Source organism: Scophthalmus maximus, chromosome 1 (genome assembly GCF_022379125.1).
Source record: "Scophthalmus maximus strain ysfricsl-2021 chromosome 1, ASM2237912v1, whole genome shotgun sequence".
Taxonomy (NCBI): Eukaryota; Metazoa; Chordata; class Actinopteri; order Pleuronectiformes; family Scophthalmidae; genus Scophthalmus; species Scophthalmus maximus.
Genome location: NC_061515.1, coordinates 10,094,809 through 10,111,510, shown reverse-complemented (window position 1 = coordinate 10,111,510; position 16,702 = coordinate 10,094,809). Strand labels below are relative to the sequence as shown.

General features: G+C 40.5%; 4 protein-coding genes across 11 annotated transcripts; 1 reads left to right on the top strand and 3 right to left on the bottom strand.

The window, feature by feature from the left end:
- Positions 1–330: 330 nt before the first annotated feature.
- On the bottom strand, positions 331–5,961 carry LOC118302761 (casein kinase II subunit alpha). Of its 5 annotated transcripts, none has more exons than XM_035629186.2 (15): positions 5,830–5,961; positions 4,951–5,042; positions 4,501–4,577; positions 4,203–4,331; positions 3,983–4,094; positions 3,767–3,868; positions 3,626–3,676; positions 3,486–3,545; positions 3,288–3,371; positions 3,063–3,173; positions 2,820–2,921; positions 1,920–2,020; positions 1,664–1,812; positions 1,401–1,490; positions 331–1,195 (listed from the first exon to the last, which is right to left on the bottom strand). In XM_035629186.2, exons 4-15 carry the CDS (start codon positions 4,301–4,303, stop codon positions 1,080–1,082), a joined length of 1,179 nt encoding a protein of 392 aa, XP_035485079.1. In that variant the 5' UTR covers positions 4,304–4,331; positions 4,501–4,577; positions 4,951–5,042; positions 5,830–5,961; the 3' UTR covers positions 331–1,079. The 5 variants fall into 5 exon arrangements, with proteins under 5 accessions (XP_035485079.1, XP_035485113.1, XP_035485086.1 ...); XM_035629220.2 differs by having other exon boundaries at positions 4,501–4,561; XM_035629193.2 differs by lacking the exon at positions 5,830–5,961 and adding an exon at positions 5,164–5,188.
- On the top strand, positions 5,617–9,380 carry LOC118302810. 3 transcript variants are annotated; one of them, XM_047331738.1, is made up of 11 exons: positions 5,617–6,847; positions 7,058–7,069; positions 7,173–7,205; positions 7,330–7,377; positions 7,544–7,591; positions 7,827–7,877; positions 7,986–8,024; positions 8,133–8,519; positions 8,598–8,636; positions 8,775–8,834; positions 9,034–9,380. In XM_047331738.1, the coding sequence occupies exons 4-10, from the start codon at positions 7,344–7,346 to the stop codon at positions 8,825–8,827; spliced, it is 651 nt and encodes a 216-aa protein (XP_047187694.1). In that variant the 5' UTR covers positions 5,617–6,847; positions 7,058–7,069; positions 7,173–7,205; positions 7,330–7,343; the 3' UTR covers positions 8,828–8,834; positions 9,034–9,380. The 3 variants fall into 3 exon arrangements, with proteins under 3 accessions (XP_047187694.1, XP_047187692.1, XP_047187693.1); XM_047331736.1 differs by having other exon boundaries at positions 7,008–7,069; XM_047331737.1 differs by lacking the exon at positions 7,330–7,377 and having other exon boundaries at positions 7,008–7,069.
- Positions 9,381–9,415: 35 nt separating this feature from the next.
- LOC118302829 (transmembrane immune signaling adaptor TYROBP) lies at positions 9,416–10,612 on the bottom strand. Its single transcript, XM_035629304.2, has 5 exons — positions 10,363–10,612; positions 10,216–10,236; positions 9,991–10,134; positions 9,823–9,890; positions 9,416–9,691 (listed from the first exon to the last, which is right to left on the bottom strand). Exons 1-5 carry the CDS (start codon positions 10,586–10,588, stop codon positions 9,635–9,637), a joined length of 516 nt encoding a protein of 171 aa, XP_035485197.1. The 5' UTR covers positions 10,589–10,612; the 3' UTR covers positions 9,416–9,634.
- A 1,934-nt stretch (positions 10,613–12,546) lies between these two features.
- On the bottom strand, positions 12,547–14,830 carry hcst (hematopoietic cell signal transducer). Of its 2 annotated transcripts, none has more exons than XM_035640674.2 (5): positions 14,714–14,830; positions 14,323–14,483; positions 13,834–13,890; positions 13,236–13,370; positions 12,547–13,009 (listed from the first exon to the last, which is right to left on the bottom strand). In XM_035640674.2, the coding sequence occupies exons 3-5, from the start codon at positions 13,877–13,879 to the stop codon at positions 12,966–12,968; spliced, it is 225 nt and encodes a 74-aa protein (XP_035496567.1). In that variant the 5' UTR covers positions 13,880–13,890; positions 14,323–14,483; positions 14,714–14,830; the 3' UTR covers positions 12,547–12,965. The 2 variants fall into 2 exon arrangements, with proteins under 2 accessions (XP_035496567.1, XP_035496558.1); XM_035640665.2 differs by lacking the exon at positions 14,714–14,830 and adding an exon at positions 13,574–13,594 and having other exon boundaries at positions 14,323–14,478.
- Positions 14,831–16,702: the final 1,872 nt, after the last annotated feature.

The window sequence follows — 16,702 nt, the reverse complement described above, 5'->3', positions numbered from 1 at the left end:
CTTCCATTTTAACATTAATTAATTGGAACCCGAAATTGTCTTGAGTTTATTCGGACAAGCACTGGCAAAAAAATCAATCTCTGCAATTCAGCTTTCCTTAACGATCTAGAAATAAGCACATACACACCTCCACCCCCAAGCTGTGGCTTGATGCATTTGCGTCCACATGCTCTCATGCACATCTTCTGTGTACACACGATAACCCATCATTTGATGAATATCCATTCTCAAATGAGTATCTTGAGCTAACAGTGTTTAAAATTCACTCGTATATTATCAGGACAACCAGCCAACAGATGGTATACTCAATAACATGTAGTGCCTGCAGAGTCCTGTTTAAATTGTTTATTTTTGAAGTTGTTTTTATTTTTTGTAGGTGATGACTCCCTCCCAACATAAACAAAAAGTTACAAAATTGTCTATGTAATCAAAATTATGTGTAAGAGACTTCATAAAAAACAAACATGAACACATACATACACATACAGAAGTGAAAGTAACATAAAATTGGCAAACTATTGACCCTGTGATATTCAGCATTGGGTGCATGCAACCTGACAGTAACTGTAGAATATCTACAAAAAGTCCAATTAAAGAATGATAGCATCTAACAACTTCAAAACACCAACAACTCCTGCACATTACATCGTGTGCAACCAGCGAGCACTGTTAAGCAGGGGGCACACACCAGATTCCTTACTCTGTTTTGTGAAGTCGTGTAAAGGTTCACAGTGTAATACAGCAGGATCCCCATCAAACAGTTTCAAGCAAGACTGTATATTTGGAACATACAAAATAAATTTTATTATCCATTCTCTTCATGTCTACATCTTATTAGAATTTCTAGACAATGGCATTGTCAAAGAACACACCCAAATTAATTCTAATAATCCTGACAGGTGCAACAATACATGTCTGTCAAGTCCAGGTGTCAAAATATAACTGAATGTGAAAAGCAATTTAAAGATTCTTCTTTGTTATTTTCCAACATAAAAAGGGGAGCCATGGCCCTGGGCCGCAGTGAGATCTAGGCAGGACATGGCCATGAGCACACATTAAACACAGGTGAGGAAGTGGCTTCAGGGTTGGGCCCCGGTGGCTGCGGGGACTTGTGTGGCCAGAGTGTTGGGGGCTGAGATGACAGGTGATCCAGCAATGTTAGCCAGTGGCTGCGAGGAGGACATTGAGGTGATGCCTAGAAGAGACGGGAGGGTCGTTAATCGCTTGAAAATGCAATTTACATATCACACTCTTAATTTGGAGATACAATTTTCTCTGCAGTCGTTGTTAATTGAAAATCATTACTTTATTTGCAAAAAAAAAAAAGTGTAAAATGGCCATCTGCAAATGTAGACTATTCCTCCTCCTCAATGGAGTTCCTTCCAAGGAGGAATACTCACCGGCCATCATACTTGAAGAGCTGACTGGTGTGGAGCTGGCAGCCATCCCTCCTGGAGTGGCCCCTCTTCCCTGATCTTTAACGATGGGATCTGTGTACAAAAGTAGATGTGATCGCCTCATAAATCAAATTCATGTGTTGACAGAATCAAGCCACTTCAGATAAAAACGTATACATTTTAGGATTGAAGTAATTTACTCAAGCAATAAGTAATATATGCAGACAGGGAGATAAAAACTAAACAAACAGGAACAGCGAGCTTACAGAAGTAGGGATGATCCATGGCCTCTCTGGCCGTGAGACGGGCTTGGTGGTCATAGCGCAGCAGTTTGTCCAAGAAGTCAAGAGCCTCTGTGCTGACCAGGTGCTGGTTCTCACTGTGCACAAACCTCTCCCACCTTTTGCGGGAGTGTCTAGAGAACAAAGCAAAAAAAGGATCATGTGGGGTATGCACTAGCCAAAATCATGTGCAAAATACTCAACGATACTTAATTGAGGTCCAACGAGTGCAATGCTTCACCTTCCCAGAATGTCATTGAACCGTGGATCCAATTCAATGTTGTACTTGTCGATGTAATCGTACAGGTCCTCGGTGCCGAGTACTTTTGCAATCCGCACCAGCTGCAAGTTAGAATACACATAATTCAACAATTATAGAGATATATAGACATTTGTTAACTCCTATGATATTAAGGGGTATGGATTGGACTCCATTGCAATTCATAGTGTTGTGGACTTGTTTGAAGTGTGTATGTTATGTCAATTAAGTGGCTATTGTGAGAGAAACTGGATTTATGAATCAAGATTTTGATAATTTAACAATGTGTGTGATTCATTAGATATCTCTAGTTTGAAAATGTAAATTTTTTTGGTCTTCCCCATGTAACTGGTACCTCTAGGTTTATGGCCTATACTACTCTGCAAAATAAATAGTATCAAACTAGTTAAGCCCAATTTTGTTTTATTTTCCTTTACTCACTACAGCAAACTTATTTTTCATTTACAGGCAAAACATAGATTTATGTTCTGAGTAAAGAAGTGATTAATTTCTCAAACATTACATTATTTGTCTAACAATATAAACACCATTTCAACAGTCTGGTCAGCCCACGTGCCAAGAAACAACTAGAAATGACTGAGTCAGTTTTTTGTGTAGGGGGGTAAAATGTGATAACACCACATATACTTGTATACTCTCACATTTGTGTTTTATCCTTTTGTTTATCCCATTTGTTTTGTAACCAAAGTGCCAATAACTTGACGAGTTTGAGAAGACAAAAATCACAGGAAACCCTTCGAATGTCTACTGTAAGAAGAAAAACTATGTACAATTAGCCCTAGACACCACTTTCTTCATGCCACAAGGTCTGTGGCCACACACACCCACAGAAGACTATTTATAAAAAAAATATTTTCATACCTGATCATAGTTGTCATGACCGTGAAAGAAAGGTTCCTTTCTGAAGATCATGCTGGCGAGCATGCAACCCAAACTCCACATGTCCAAGCTGTAGTCATACATCTACAAAAGAGGAAAAGGCTTGAGGGGACTTGGGGGGAAAACAGTTCTCACTTCTTTAATAATACAATAAAGCATCATTTTGACCAACTTGTGAAAAGCTGGCATGACTTGACATGTAGAGTAAGAATATAAATGCCTCACCTGGTAGTCTACCAGCAGTTCAGGTCCTTTGAAGTACCTGGATGCCACTCTCACGTTGTATTCTTGGTTGGGGTGGTAGAATTCGGCCAAACCCCAATCAATTAGACGGAGCTGGACGCCAAAAACAAAACAAAAGTTCAAGTTGAATACAATTTAGAAATTTAATTAGCTGGTATCAAAGGGGAAAAGCGAGACGAATAAAATACTCAACGTGTGAGCAAATACCTTTCTGTGTTCATGATCAATCATTACATTGTGTGGCTTGACATCTCTGTGCATTATCCCCATACTGTGGCAGTAATCCAGAGCCTACCAGGTACAGAGGGGGAAAAAACATGTTACGAGTATTCTCTGACACAATGCTTCTGGCAAATGTTAAAAGAACCAATGAGAAAATAATCAGCACCAAAAGATATTTCTTACCTTTAGGATTTCGTACATGTAGAACCGTATGTCGAAGTCAGATAGAGTTTGGTACAATTGCTGTAAAAATAAAAAAGTGTATGAGGCTGCTGCATAAAAATTATTATGTATTAACTTTTCAAAATAACATTGTTCTTTACCTTGAAGTCTGTGTTGTTCACATGTTCAAAGACCAGAGCAGGGGTTCGTGACTAAAAAGATTAGAGAGAAGATATGTGTATGTGTTTATTCATACATTTGAGTCCAGAATTGTCAAATATCAATAAGGAGAACAATCTTACCACAGGATCTTTGACGATATCTAGCAGTGAGATTATATTTGGGCCACCCCGCAGATTCTCCAAGATCTTTATTTCTCTCTTGATTTTCTTTTTCTTGACCGGCTGTGAGCAGAGAAAGTCTTGTGAGGTACATGAAAATTCTAAAATCAAAGTGGCAAAATTATTTACAGTGTTTTACCCGAAAAAAAAGAACAGCTCAAGTGATGATTTACATACCTTCAGTATTTTGACGACCACCTTTTCATTGTTTGTGATGTTTATGGCTTCAAACACTTCACTATATTTGCCTCTCCCTAGTTTTCTGACTAGCTGATAGTCGTCTTGATTTCTAGAAAAAAGGAAGAAAAACGATTAACATACCCGAGATGACTTCTCCCGACAAAGCCAAAACGAAACAAACACATGTAAAGAACCAATCAATTCCCCGTTGCCTTACCCCCATTCGACAACATGGGACTCATAGTCCCAGTATTCCCGAGGTCTCTGTGTGTTTACATCAGGGTAAACTCGAGAGCGGCTTGGAACGGGGCCAGACATATTCTACGTGAGATCTTCTTTATAGCTCCTGAACACAAATCAGGATGAAAAATACAGACATCAGACATTTGAATTCACAGTACCAACAGAGCGATTACAAATACTACTAATACTAAACCATGTAAGCATTTTACAGAGCATCCTTACAGCTACTGTGGGTGATGGGGTGTGATTAATTACATAAGACAAAACGATACCTGGGAGGGTCCCTCCAGGATGTTGGTGATGGATGAATTGGAACAGGAGTGGTTGAGGTGCCTTTATGGTAAGAAAGCTACATGGGCACAAAAGGTATATACATACATACATATATATATATATATTATTTTTTTAAAGCACAACACATGTTAGACCTGACTACAGACCATCCTTAACAACCGATCAACACCGTTTGTGTAGAACTCTGACATGTTGGACAAAGCTCACGACACAATTCCGCCTAAGAGAAATGTTTTTGGTCTGAATATGAGCGCTTCAAAAGAAAAATGAAAATGTTTCTCACGTGCAACACGGAAGGCGCTAACGGTAACTTTCAAAGTAAAATTGCGGCATCGAACACGAAGGGGGGGGGGGGGGGATAAAACAAGAAAACGAATTGAGTGGCGGCTCGTGTGTCTGAATATGGTGGCGTGTGAAAATGGAGAAACCTGATTGTTAAATGGGGGCATCCAACCAGTCTAATCGGGAGGCACAGGGTTCAATACAGTCATCACTGGGGGCTACACCAAGGCAGTATCTCCTGTCGGGGAAAGGGGGAAAGTAGGTTGATTAAATCAATGCTGACAATTAGGCAAACACGAGCAAACTGTGCGAGGCGACGTACGCCAGGCGACCGAGCTAATAATGCCGCGTTAAATGACCGTGTTGACGAGGAGCCATTCGGTCGACGGACACTCTGCGTGGCACGACACGCTCGTCCCGGTGTGCCCCGGTGTGTCCCGGTGTGCCCTGGTGTGCCCGCTTCGCACCTTCACGACGGGGAGAGAGTACGCAGGAGCCCTCTGTGGCCCAGGGCCTGCGAAAGTGCAGTGCAGCTAACAGCTAGCGGCCGGGCTAACCGGGCAGCTGGCTGTTAGCCGCTAGCTAGGTAGCGTTAGCTCGTAAAACAGCAAGAGGGAAAAGCCGGTCGGAAAGTCACAGCTAGCTCTCGGCCACAATGCGGAACTGCGGCGGAATGAACAGAAGCGAGCGGTCTGGCGTGGGCACGGTCAAATCGCAGTGGCCGGCGGTCGTTACCGGCGTGGAGCTGAGCCACAGGCTTCGAAAAATACATTTCACCAAGCTAAGGGGGGGGGGGGAGAAAAAAAAAAAAAAGTGCTAAGCTAACAGGCTAGAGGAGTGAAGAGCCCGCTGGCTGGCGAGGCAACTGGCTGACAACGCCTTGAAAAAACATCCCGCAAACGCTGCGGTCGAGCGGCGGAACGGCGCCGCGGCTCGCGGGGCTCGTCCCCGGCTCTCGGCGACACGTGAAACGGGGAACGGCTGCTTCGAACCCGCGACGATGTGTGGTTAAATAACACGATTACCTCTCGGCGCTGCTGGGACGTCAATATGGCGATGCTCGGGATCAAGAGCTTAGTGTGAACAGCCTCTCCTGCAGGGGGCGCTATGGTTTTTTTTTCTTTTTCATTAAGGGGGGGGGGCTCCCTCTGCCACCAACAGGTCTGATCTGTGTGTGGTCGAGACAGAAACTTGTGTCCGCATGCACCTACAGCATGTTTGTGCTCAGACACATCAGTTTTGTACGTTTTTGAACATTGTGAATACATCTACCCTCAAAACTGGCACCTTTGCCCGCCACAGGCCCTGCAGATGCCATTAAAATCATGTAGGCCCTACATTGCACTTTTAATTTCATTCGTATGTGTACAGCAGGTGGTAACTCGTCCTCTTATTTCTGCTTGCCTAAAATAACGATCGTCTGCACCACAATTGACACGAAGCTCCGTTGCAAATTGTTGCGCTCTTCATTTTCAGGATATTTCCACCAGCGGTCATTTTCTATAGACTGGCGTTCTGCAGGGTCTGTTTTTTAAAAGGTCTTTGTTTGTTAAAATATAGACAATGGTCAATGGACAATGGTGCAACAGACAGTGACAGAAAACAATACGTGACCTGTGCCATCTTTTAAAAGGCAACCTCAGTCGTTCAAAAAAAGAAAGAAGACCATGGGATTTTTCCTGAAGTAACCAACCACCTATAATCACCACATAATAGACAGACAGAGGAATTCTTTATGTGCGATTGCATGTTGAGGGCATTTTGTTTCTAACTGAATTGATATCATGAATAGGCCTTTGTAAACTTATCAGGACTTACAGCCCTAATTGTTGCTTCTCTTCCCGCAAGTTACACACTGTTGAACACAGACACAGCCTTTGGTGAAATCCCAGTATTAAACCTTGTTTCAGAGTGTATAATTAACCAGGACGAGAGCTATCAGAGGTTAAAAAGCAGGGTTTGGTGGCAGTACATAAAGGCCGGACAGCACTCTTGGTGCCAAACAGCAAGATACAGCTGGAGCCTGCAGTCAACAATGATGCTGTAAGTTTTGATAATTTGTCATAGAGGCCTTGATATTTGTCACCTGTTATTGAAATGTATTTTATTTCTGAGCTATAAATGACATAATAGCATCAAATTAATATAAACTTGCATTTCTCTTTTAGTAAGAAAATTGATTGAATTGAATTTATTGTTTCAGCTTCATGCGCTGTCTCCTTCTCCTTCCATTTGCAACTGTGGTGTTGACAGCCCCCATCAGAGGTAAATGCACCTAAAGAAATGTTATTTTGACCTCACTCAACTTCTGTATTACATTTTAGGACAGTAGCAGTAACACCTGTTTCGATCCTTCTTCCTTTTTAAGCTCGACGAGAAAATCTATTAAGCTTCCTGAATGGTGAGATTTTTGATGTCATTTAATGCTTTCCAGTGTTGGTGTTTGGACTCGAATGGATTTCTGTTTCAAATCCCTCCTGTGAATTATTTTATCTCTTGATTTCTTTTCACTGCTGTTGTTATAGATGCGCTTGGCACAATGACCGTACCTGCAAAAGTAACAGCTCCAACAGGTCTGCGATTCAATCAGATATATTTAGACACATTGTTTTAGAAACAGGAAGAATTGATTTGCTATAGTGACTGCTTATTTCACCAGATCCTCAAATTACTTTTTGTTCCCCAAGAATATAAATGCATTTTCAAAAGTCACAAAAGAGATTTTTTGTTTGTTTGTAGGAAATAAAAACCCACCAAGGAAACCTTTGACAGAAAACGACTCTGAAGGTACATTTTGTATGTTTTTTCCTCTGGAAATAAATATATATATATACAGAACTTCACAGCATAGTCAATTGTTATATGTACATTTATTAATAACCAGTGGATCACTTTGATTTCCAAACTCTCAAATTTAAGACTATATTGCACAATTTTACACATTAAAATACAAAAGAGTCAAGAATGCAAGTCTTTGTCTGGAGTATAATTCCATTTTTAACAACAGCACACTCATTTACAGATACGTCAGAAGAAACATCTACAGAGAGGTTTGACACCAATGGATTTACAGGTGTGTGTGTGTTTGTGTGTGTGTGTGCTTTGTTTCACACACAAATGCGGAGGCAAATATTTCATTTCACACGAAAAGAACTAAGAGTTTGTTTTTTTTATATTCCAGAAGCCAAAGTGCCTGGTAACAAAGGAGCTGAGAGTAAAGGTGCAGTAACATAAATCTGAGCCAAAACTTGTAAAGCTCATGATGTCTGTTAATGTGCCGACAACATATTAATGCATATGATGTAGCAATACATTTTACTCTTTCCAGATGCAGTCAAAGACCTTGGAAGCAATGAGGTGATGATTTCTAAAGCTGTGGTTGATAACGCACCATCACAAAGGAAAACAGCCGAAGACGAAGGCAGTGAGAGGCCCATGGATATGAGCCGAAGACTGGATCAGGACCATGGGAGCAGAGTGCGCACTGATCTTAACAGTGAGGAAGGAACGACAGTGGATACACGGGACGGGAATTTGTCAGGGAGACAAGTTTTCCGCTCAAGTGGCCATCTCCAACGAAAGGCAGAAGCAATGACTGGGTTGAATGCTATGTTGACCCCGGGCCACAGCAGAGAAATGCAAGACTGGGACAGTTTGGAGCAGAACAACGGCAGACTGGCTGTGGTCGGAAACAGCAGACATACGGACTACGACGGTAGGATCAGATTCTTCATCACGTTAAACAAAAAAATATATTGTTGCAAGAGAAAACTTTATCTTAATTTCCCCACAGAAACCAGGGAATATATCAGCTCGGAAACATATCCAATAGGTAAGAACTGTTTTTAAAAAAAAAGTATTATTATTATTGATATTGTTTGATTGATGATGATCCAGAATGGCTTCTGCTTTCCTGAAACTTCTGTCATTTCAATAATTCTCTTTCTCATATGTGATTCTGCTGCTCCAGAAAAATTGCCCAGTCACTTGTCTGTCCCAGCCAAAAGCCGAGCGTCCTGGTAATCACATGGTCAGTTTGCTTGGGATTTGAATAGGACAAATGTTTTCTGCCAATATTTCTATCCACGTATGTGTTATGTTGTAAATTCCTTATATTTCATCTTCATGGAACTACAAAAAACAAGATATTTTCCGAGATCTACGTTGTTATTCAAAAGTTAGGAGTTTAATGTGGAATATCAGTTGTTTTTTCTTGTCTACTTTTTCAGATTCTGTTTCTTCCTCAATATGAGTCAGTGGCCGCCATCTGTTGACTCACAGGGGGCAGACAGGCTGCTTCCAAATACAGTCACTTCTGGGACTTTTTGATCCAAATTTAGATTTTTATGTCATTTTTGCTCCGAGACATGTGTAGAAATATAGAACATAAAGAGGTTTCGATAATTTTGTGTGGCTTTTAGTGGGTTAAACTGTAGTATTAGAAATAACTTTAAACAAGAGTCTCGCTGAGCCTAGAATTTGTTGATTTTATCTCAGTATCTCAAGTGTTAGTGTATGTTCACTGTAATGTGAAAAAGAGTATGTAACCTTCTGAAATATAAATATGAATACAAAAAGAAAATGTAAATAATGAATTTTGGTTTCATTTCCTTGGTTTTAATATGTTGTTTAATTTATGATTTGTTAAATACAAAGACACATTTTAGGACAGCTCAAGATTTACAAAAAAACAAGAATGCGATGCAGCGAACATCACATTCTACACAACAGAGTAAACAATGAATAAAATATACTAACGATATAACCTATCAGGTTATAGATTGTGAAAATAGTTACAGACATTTTCAGGATTTTTATCACTCCGCCGTCTCATTTCCTAAAGTGCCGAAGCTCACTGTACACATCTGACTGGACTCCGTGTAACTCCTACAAAACAGTGAAAGCAATTCATCATGGAAAAACAAATAATCGATCGTTAAAACCCTAATCAATACAATTTCCATTCCAAGTTTCCTTGATGCTTAAATTAAATAATAGATATGTAGTTCTGGTTTTACCTGGTAGGGAGATTCTGTGACCTCTGTTGCCGTTTTCTTTGATACTGATGATGGAAGGCTCCTTCTCCCTGTTTCAGATATTTACACGTCAGGTTACCGACTTTTTCTCAGTACTCACATTGTCTCTTACTCGAAAGTTAACAGACAGCACAAACATTTCATGCTCACCATCATGAGAATCCCTCCCTCTCTGTCTCTTGTGGTGACTCGCAAAGCAGAACACAGAAATAGCGATGAAGACGGTCAAGGCAATGTCAGAGGCGATAATGGCAATTACAGACCCAATGCTTATTAGGTAACAGGAACCACAATCTGTGAAAAGAGTCAAGATGAAGAGGATTGAGACACACAACCAAAAGACAGCGAGCTTATGTGCTTGAACAAGTCAGATACCTTGTTGTCCTCCTGCAGAACCTGGAAGACACAGAGTTGTCAAAACCTCAGATTATAACAACAGCAGTTGAGAGAGTTTCTGTGCTCCTTCAGCATTGTACCATCAATAATTACACAGTTAAACACATATACACCGTATGCACTCACCAAACGAACCCACAATGCAAAGAGCGTCAGACATCTTTGCGTTGGTTTCTGGTGGCGGAGGAACTGAGGGAGAGACAGAGGCTGATGGCCAGCGGTTCGTCTGGTGTTTTTCAGATGCCCGTGTTGCCACACATTGAAGAGATTCTGGAAGCCAGGGGTGCGAGTGCTCACAGATGACGAACTGTCCACACCCTATGCCGTCAGCGGTGTGAGGGTTTGTCCGCATGAGACCGTGTTCACAGGAGGAGGAGGGAGTCCGATGCAAGAAGAGGAAGCTTGTGTTTTGGATTTACACTCTGTGATGCTCCACATTCATGTCAGGGTTTGTGGTCAGATAGGAATTCTTTCTCTCTGTCTGTCACAATTGATCAGCGGGATTCAGGGCATCTTTTTTATTATTTTAAAGTGTAGTTCAAAGTGACTGGTCCAAGTGATGCGAAAATAAGGAGGTCAGTCTAGCACACCGGCAGTTTCTGCTGAAACATGTGTGATCGTTTGATCGTATCTCCATTTAGAGCATTTCCTCACCACCTGTGGTTTTAATGCAGGCGGGTAGCCATTGTCACTTCTACTTAGTCTCTGAGCCCATGTTAAACCACAGGTTTATCTGTAATGCTTCACTGTCAGCGAAATGAAAGGTCACCATCAGTATCATTTTTCAAACAATGTTTGAATGTTTTTTCAAATAAAATCATTCCCCCCCAAAAAATTATTCTATATAGAAGAGTATCACACACAGAAGTGTAAAAGTAAATAGGTATAAAAATACAATTTAAATTCATTGTAAATTGATAAAACAGATCAAATAAAGAGTGACATATAACATTAGGGAATCAGAAATAATTAAGCTCTCTGGGAACAGCCACAATAATGATAAAGATAATGAGATCATTTATGTCTTCATGTGTTAGTAACTAATGGCTTCATTAATGGTCAATTAATCATGTACTTCACTACTCAGTTATATACAATGACTAAGTGCATATTTATGGCTGGCAGGTTGTGAAAAATCCCTTCAGCTGCTGTTTATTCTCTGGTCGCAGAATGTTTTTTCAATTTTATCTTGTTAGGTGTTTTTTGCTTTGAGGCTGTTTGACCTCTGACCTTCTGGAAAAGAGCTGGAGCCAATCCCATTCGGCAGAGGTACACTCTGGACAGGTCGCCAGCCTATTACAGAGACAAACAGCCATTCACTCTCACGGTCATTTAGAGTCTTCAATGAACCTAACCCCATTCTGCATGTCTTTGGACTGTGGGAGGAAGCCGTAGAACCCGGAGAGAACCTGCGCATACACGGGGAGAACATGCAAACTCCACACAGAAAGGCCCTGGTTGGTTTGAACTGGGACTCGAACCCAGAACCTCCTTGCTGTGAGGCGAAAGTGCTAACCACTACACCACCGTTCAGCCTCTTGTTATGCTTATCATTTTTTGTTAAGGTAATTACGCTAAAACAATTTGGTGTGTGGACTGTAATATAATATGTGACTGTTCCCTCCCTTCTCCTCTTCCATTGCACAATAAGATAAAGGCTGCTGACGCCATTTTCCATCAACATAAGTTTGGTTTCCCAGTTCTGTCCTGTCCCTGTAGGGATGCAGTTTTTACAAAAAATAGATATTTGTATAATCAAACAAAATGTAGTAGTTGCAGTGGTGACTCCCCATAGTTGTGTTTCTCTGTTGCATCTGTGAGTACCAGCGGGAACCAATAAAGCTACCAAGCTCAAGGGGAATTCTGCACACAGAACCTCTTTGCAACAACGCCCCAATCTTTTGTGAATGTAGGAAGAAACTGATTAGCTCTTTACCCGAACAACGTGGCCTCATCACAGGAGTGATTCATAGTGAGACCGCCCCCAGTTAATGACGAAACGATGCAGTGAGAGAGTGGTAGATCAGACAGATGATACACACGTACAGTACAGCATTAGCTTTGATCAACATTTCGGGTGTGTTCGACTCAAATGGCTGACAGCAGTCTGACCACAGTATCACCTCAACGCACAGCAGGACGTCATATCCCCTGTCCAGGATCTAATCAGGTCTTCTTCTGTAAGTCACACTGCTCAAATGTTGCCTCAGTAAGGCCTTATGATTTGAAACCAAAAAAAATTAAATAAAATTGGAAGCTGACATACAGAGCGACCGACCACACACAAATGCACAAAAGTCAAAACAAAACGAAACATAATCTTGTATTTATTGAACACTTTAAATAAAAATGTGGGAAAAATTGGAAGTCCAAGTCCCACAAAACATTGGAGTCATTTTTTGTTTCTATTTGTGAGATGCTTCTAGTCAAAGTATGTCAACATTTTGTTACCAAAAGTCAATTGCAGATGATGCTGTATCGTTGCGTTACAGTGACAACATGAATAGCATCCAAATATATTTTTACACAAGGTTGGTGAATATGAGTCATGACAGTGTTGTATTTATTGTATGTGCAATGAACTAACAAAAGAAAACATTCTGCATTGCAAGAAACAATTAAAAAAACGTTTCACTTAATCTTTTGTTACATTTTGTAATTGTATTTTTAAAAAAAAGCAGTATATAGAAAATCAAACACAATTTCACTATGTACTTGACATCGTTCTACTAGCCCTGGCAGTTGGCCCGGACGTTCATGTACACTTTGTGAGCTGTGAAGAGACGAGAAGAGAGACAGATGACACAGTCAGCAACTGCACAAAGAATATACAATAATCACAGAGGAATATAGAAAAATCTTGTCAACATCAGACGCTTACAAAATATCAGTTAGACAGGCATGGGAGACAAAGCAGGGAGCCTTTGTCCACTCCTATGTTTTTGCCTGTCAGATATGAACACTACAAACTCTGACTCCTCTCAGCCCGGCCGTCTTACCATTCTCTATCTTCTCCCGCCGAAAGCTGGCACAACGGTATGTGGCAATGACGATGATGAGGGTCAGCAGCACATCTGCGGCGATGATGCCTGCTATTGTCCCGGGCTCAATCCTGTAGCAAGAGGCAGCGCTGTCTGGCTCACACAGAGTTAATGGACAGACAGAAACCAACGAGTGGGATGGAGGAAAGGAAGCCGTGAACTTAGACGCAAGTGGAAATATTTACTGATCAGGTGTGGTTGTCTAGCTCGGCATTTGTGTTGCTGGTTTTTTTGTTGTTTTTTGTCTAAACGGTAACATTATTCAGAGTTGTGTGTGCCCTTTGGTTTTTACATACCTGAAAATGCCACAGCCAAGTCTTAAAGTAAGAAAGAAAGAAACAATCAAAGAAAGAAGTCTCCCTCAGAGCTTAGACTTGTTGTTGGTGGTATTTTGCAGCAACACCTCTGTCAGTTAAGTTTCCGGCGTGCAAAAAAATTGTGCTTGTGGTTTGATTTTCCTGTGTAAGACCACCTTAATGTTGCACATGTGCGTGTGTGTGTTTGTGTGTGCACGCAGGCACAATGAAGAAAAACACAGCCACAAAGTCATACTTACTGCATAGGAAAAATAGGACAACGATAAAGTACTTGTTGAACGCCATGTTTGTGTTTTCTGAAAGACAAAAATAGACCAAACTGCCATGTGCTACATGCCTCAAAAATGAAGAAATACATTCACACAACACTAACACGTGACAGTTTCATGTCCTTCAGACCTCATTATGTTTGATTTCAGTGTCAACGTTAAAGCCCCTGAACTGCTTGAGACGGTAGGTTTGATCATTTTTAATCCGCAGCACTGAAAACTCAACTCCAGTGTCACAGTGAGTCGTGGCTGCATCCGTCCGCGTTTGACAAAAAGGAAAATAATTGTGAAAAGGCAAACTTCATATTCACAGCCGTACAAAGTCTTTCCCCTCAGGTATACTTTTCTGATACGTCTTCAATCTTAAACTTCACACAGACCGTTGTGATCTGACCTGACAAACATTAAATGGTTAAAAAATTGGGATGAGGAAGTGAGAAAGGGTTAAGATCCTCGTACCTGCTCTGCCTCAGACTGATCTGCTGTCTGGAACCCAAGAGATGATGTGACACTAGTTTCCCTTTGGTTGTCACTTTTGAGTAATGACGTCAAGTCCCCTTCCGTCCACTGCTGTGCTGTATCACTCAGTGGCTATGCAATGTCAACACAGGTACTGATAACTGGTGGTGAGAAGTAATAGATTACAACAGGATTGGGCAGAAAGCACTGAACATACACAAATACAGTAGGCAGTCTATATGTAAAGAAATTTGTCGTTGGACACACACACACACACACGCACACACACACAAACACACAGACACACACACACACACATCATCAGATCATCTATAGACCAAAGGATGGCTTCAAAGTGTGTGTTTGGTTCAAATGTCACCCTTGTGCTCACCCTGTGACTTTGCCGCCTATCAGTGGCCAGCCACCGCCAACAGCACACTGCCAATTCAACTCGATACAAGCATACACTCAGAGGAGGTATGTTTGTATCGAACAAAAGTTCCAAGTGTCACATATTGTTCATCCATCAACCAGCCAGTGCCCCCTCCCAGTTTCAAAATCATCAAGGGTGCAGTCAGCTTGTCTTGTTCATGATTTACCAAGTAGTTGCCAGGTTTTCAGTTTGACGTTACAACTTGTGGTATCTGTGGTTTGTCTTCAGTTTGAGTGGCTTGTCTTTTAGACATTAGATTGATATTGACTCTGTGCAACAGCAGAGGGAGCTGTGACACTTCATACAGACAACATGCCACTCTACAAAGACATGCCTTTGAAACTGAAAATTCCCTAATGGTGTAGCAACTTTCACAAACTTTTGCTCTTTGATATATTTCTACTATTACAACATCCAGTTCTTTCTCTGGGCTAAAACTACCTTCTAATGACCGAAGGTCTTTATATATATATATATATACACACTATTCTTAATATCAGACTAGGACAGACTCAATCAACGGTTTCCACAATCATGCATTGGTCATGCCTCAGGAAAAAAAAACACATGCAGAGTGTGTACATACAGTATACAGAAACATCATAGTAGATATGAAAGTGAGTATATAGTTGTATTGAGTGAGATAATGTTTTCAAAGATACACTAAAACATTCATAATTCTTTAAAAAGCATCATATATAACTTTCAGCTAAACAGTATACATAGGTATCTGAAAATAAAAAAACAGGCATGTAGTATAACAGTTTGTGTACAAGACATTATGTATACAGTATACATACACACACATGAGGAAATACCCTTATTTAGACACAAAATCTGTATATATATATGTGTGCGTGTTCGCGTGTGTGTGTGTCGATGTGCGTGTGCGTGTGATTGTCTGTGTGTGTATACAGAGAAAGAGAGAAAGACAGGGAAGAGGTGAGATTTAAAGATGTAGTTATTTAAAAAATTTGCCTAAACTGTGCATTTATGTCAGTCATGCTGGTAGATCAAAGAGACAGGAAATCTAAAAAGAAACTAAGAAACTGAAAATGTCATAATCAAGATTTTCACCAAAATAAATAATTGATAGATAAATCTTAGAACACACTGATTAATTACTTTAATTTCTTTTGGTAACCAAATCAGTTTTTGTATCTTTTGTTTTCATTTTCATTTTTTCATTCATCTCCTTATAATGTTTGTCATGTGTTTATGGAACAAAAAGAAACTAAGATATTAGTCATTTGGTAAAAAGAGGTTCATCACTGTGTCCCAATATGTCTTGTTTTTGAGGTGACACAGACGTTCCTGTACGGCTACAGGACCAGCACCTGAGAGGAAATACCCTTTTTTAGACACAATCTGATGTGAGCATAAAAAAAAACAGTAGCCCAACAATCAAAATTCAATAAACAGGATCGGGACCTGCTCAAACTCTCACATTGACTGACATTGATATATTATATATGGTGTAACAATATTTCTTCTGAAGTTCAATATGTCTTCTCAAGTTTTCTAAAGAATTACATCAAAGTTTTCATTGACAAGATATAAGTTAATATATTAAAAAGGAATAACTGGAGCATGTGTTGATTCGTTTAATCTTTACTTTAAATTTGTGACTAGCATAATGTTGATTTTTTATTCATTGAGTTGATTTAGTCCTGTCTCCACTGTTGTTTTAGTCTGATGATAGTTATTCATTCTTTTGATGTCATCTAATTTTACAACCATGTTATGAAACTTACTGATTCAACACATAAGATATAAGAAGAACAGCTTTTTCCCCAGAGCTGTTTCTCTATTGAACTCTGCCCCCCGAACTCTGAACTCTGTCTCCCTTCCGAACTCTGCCCCCCGCTGACCCCCCTGCCCCTGCATATCTCCTCACACCCATCATCCCCCCACCACTCCTCCTGGTCACACACACACACATCTCTC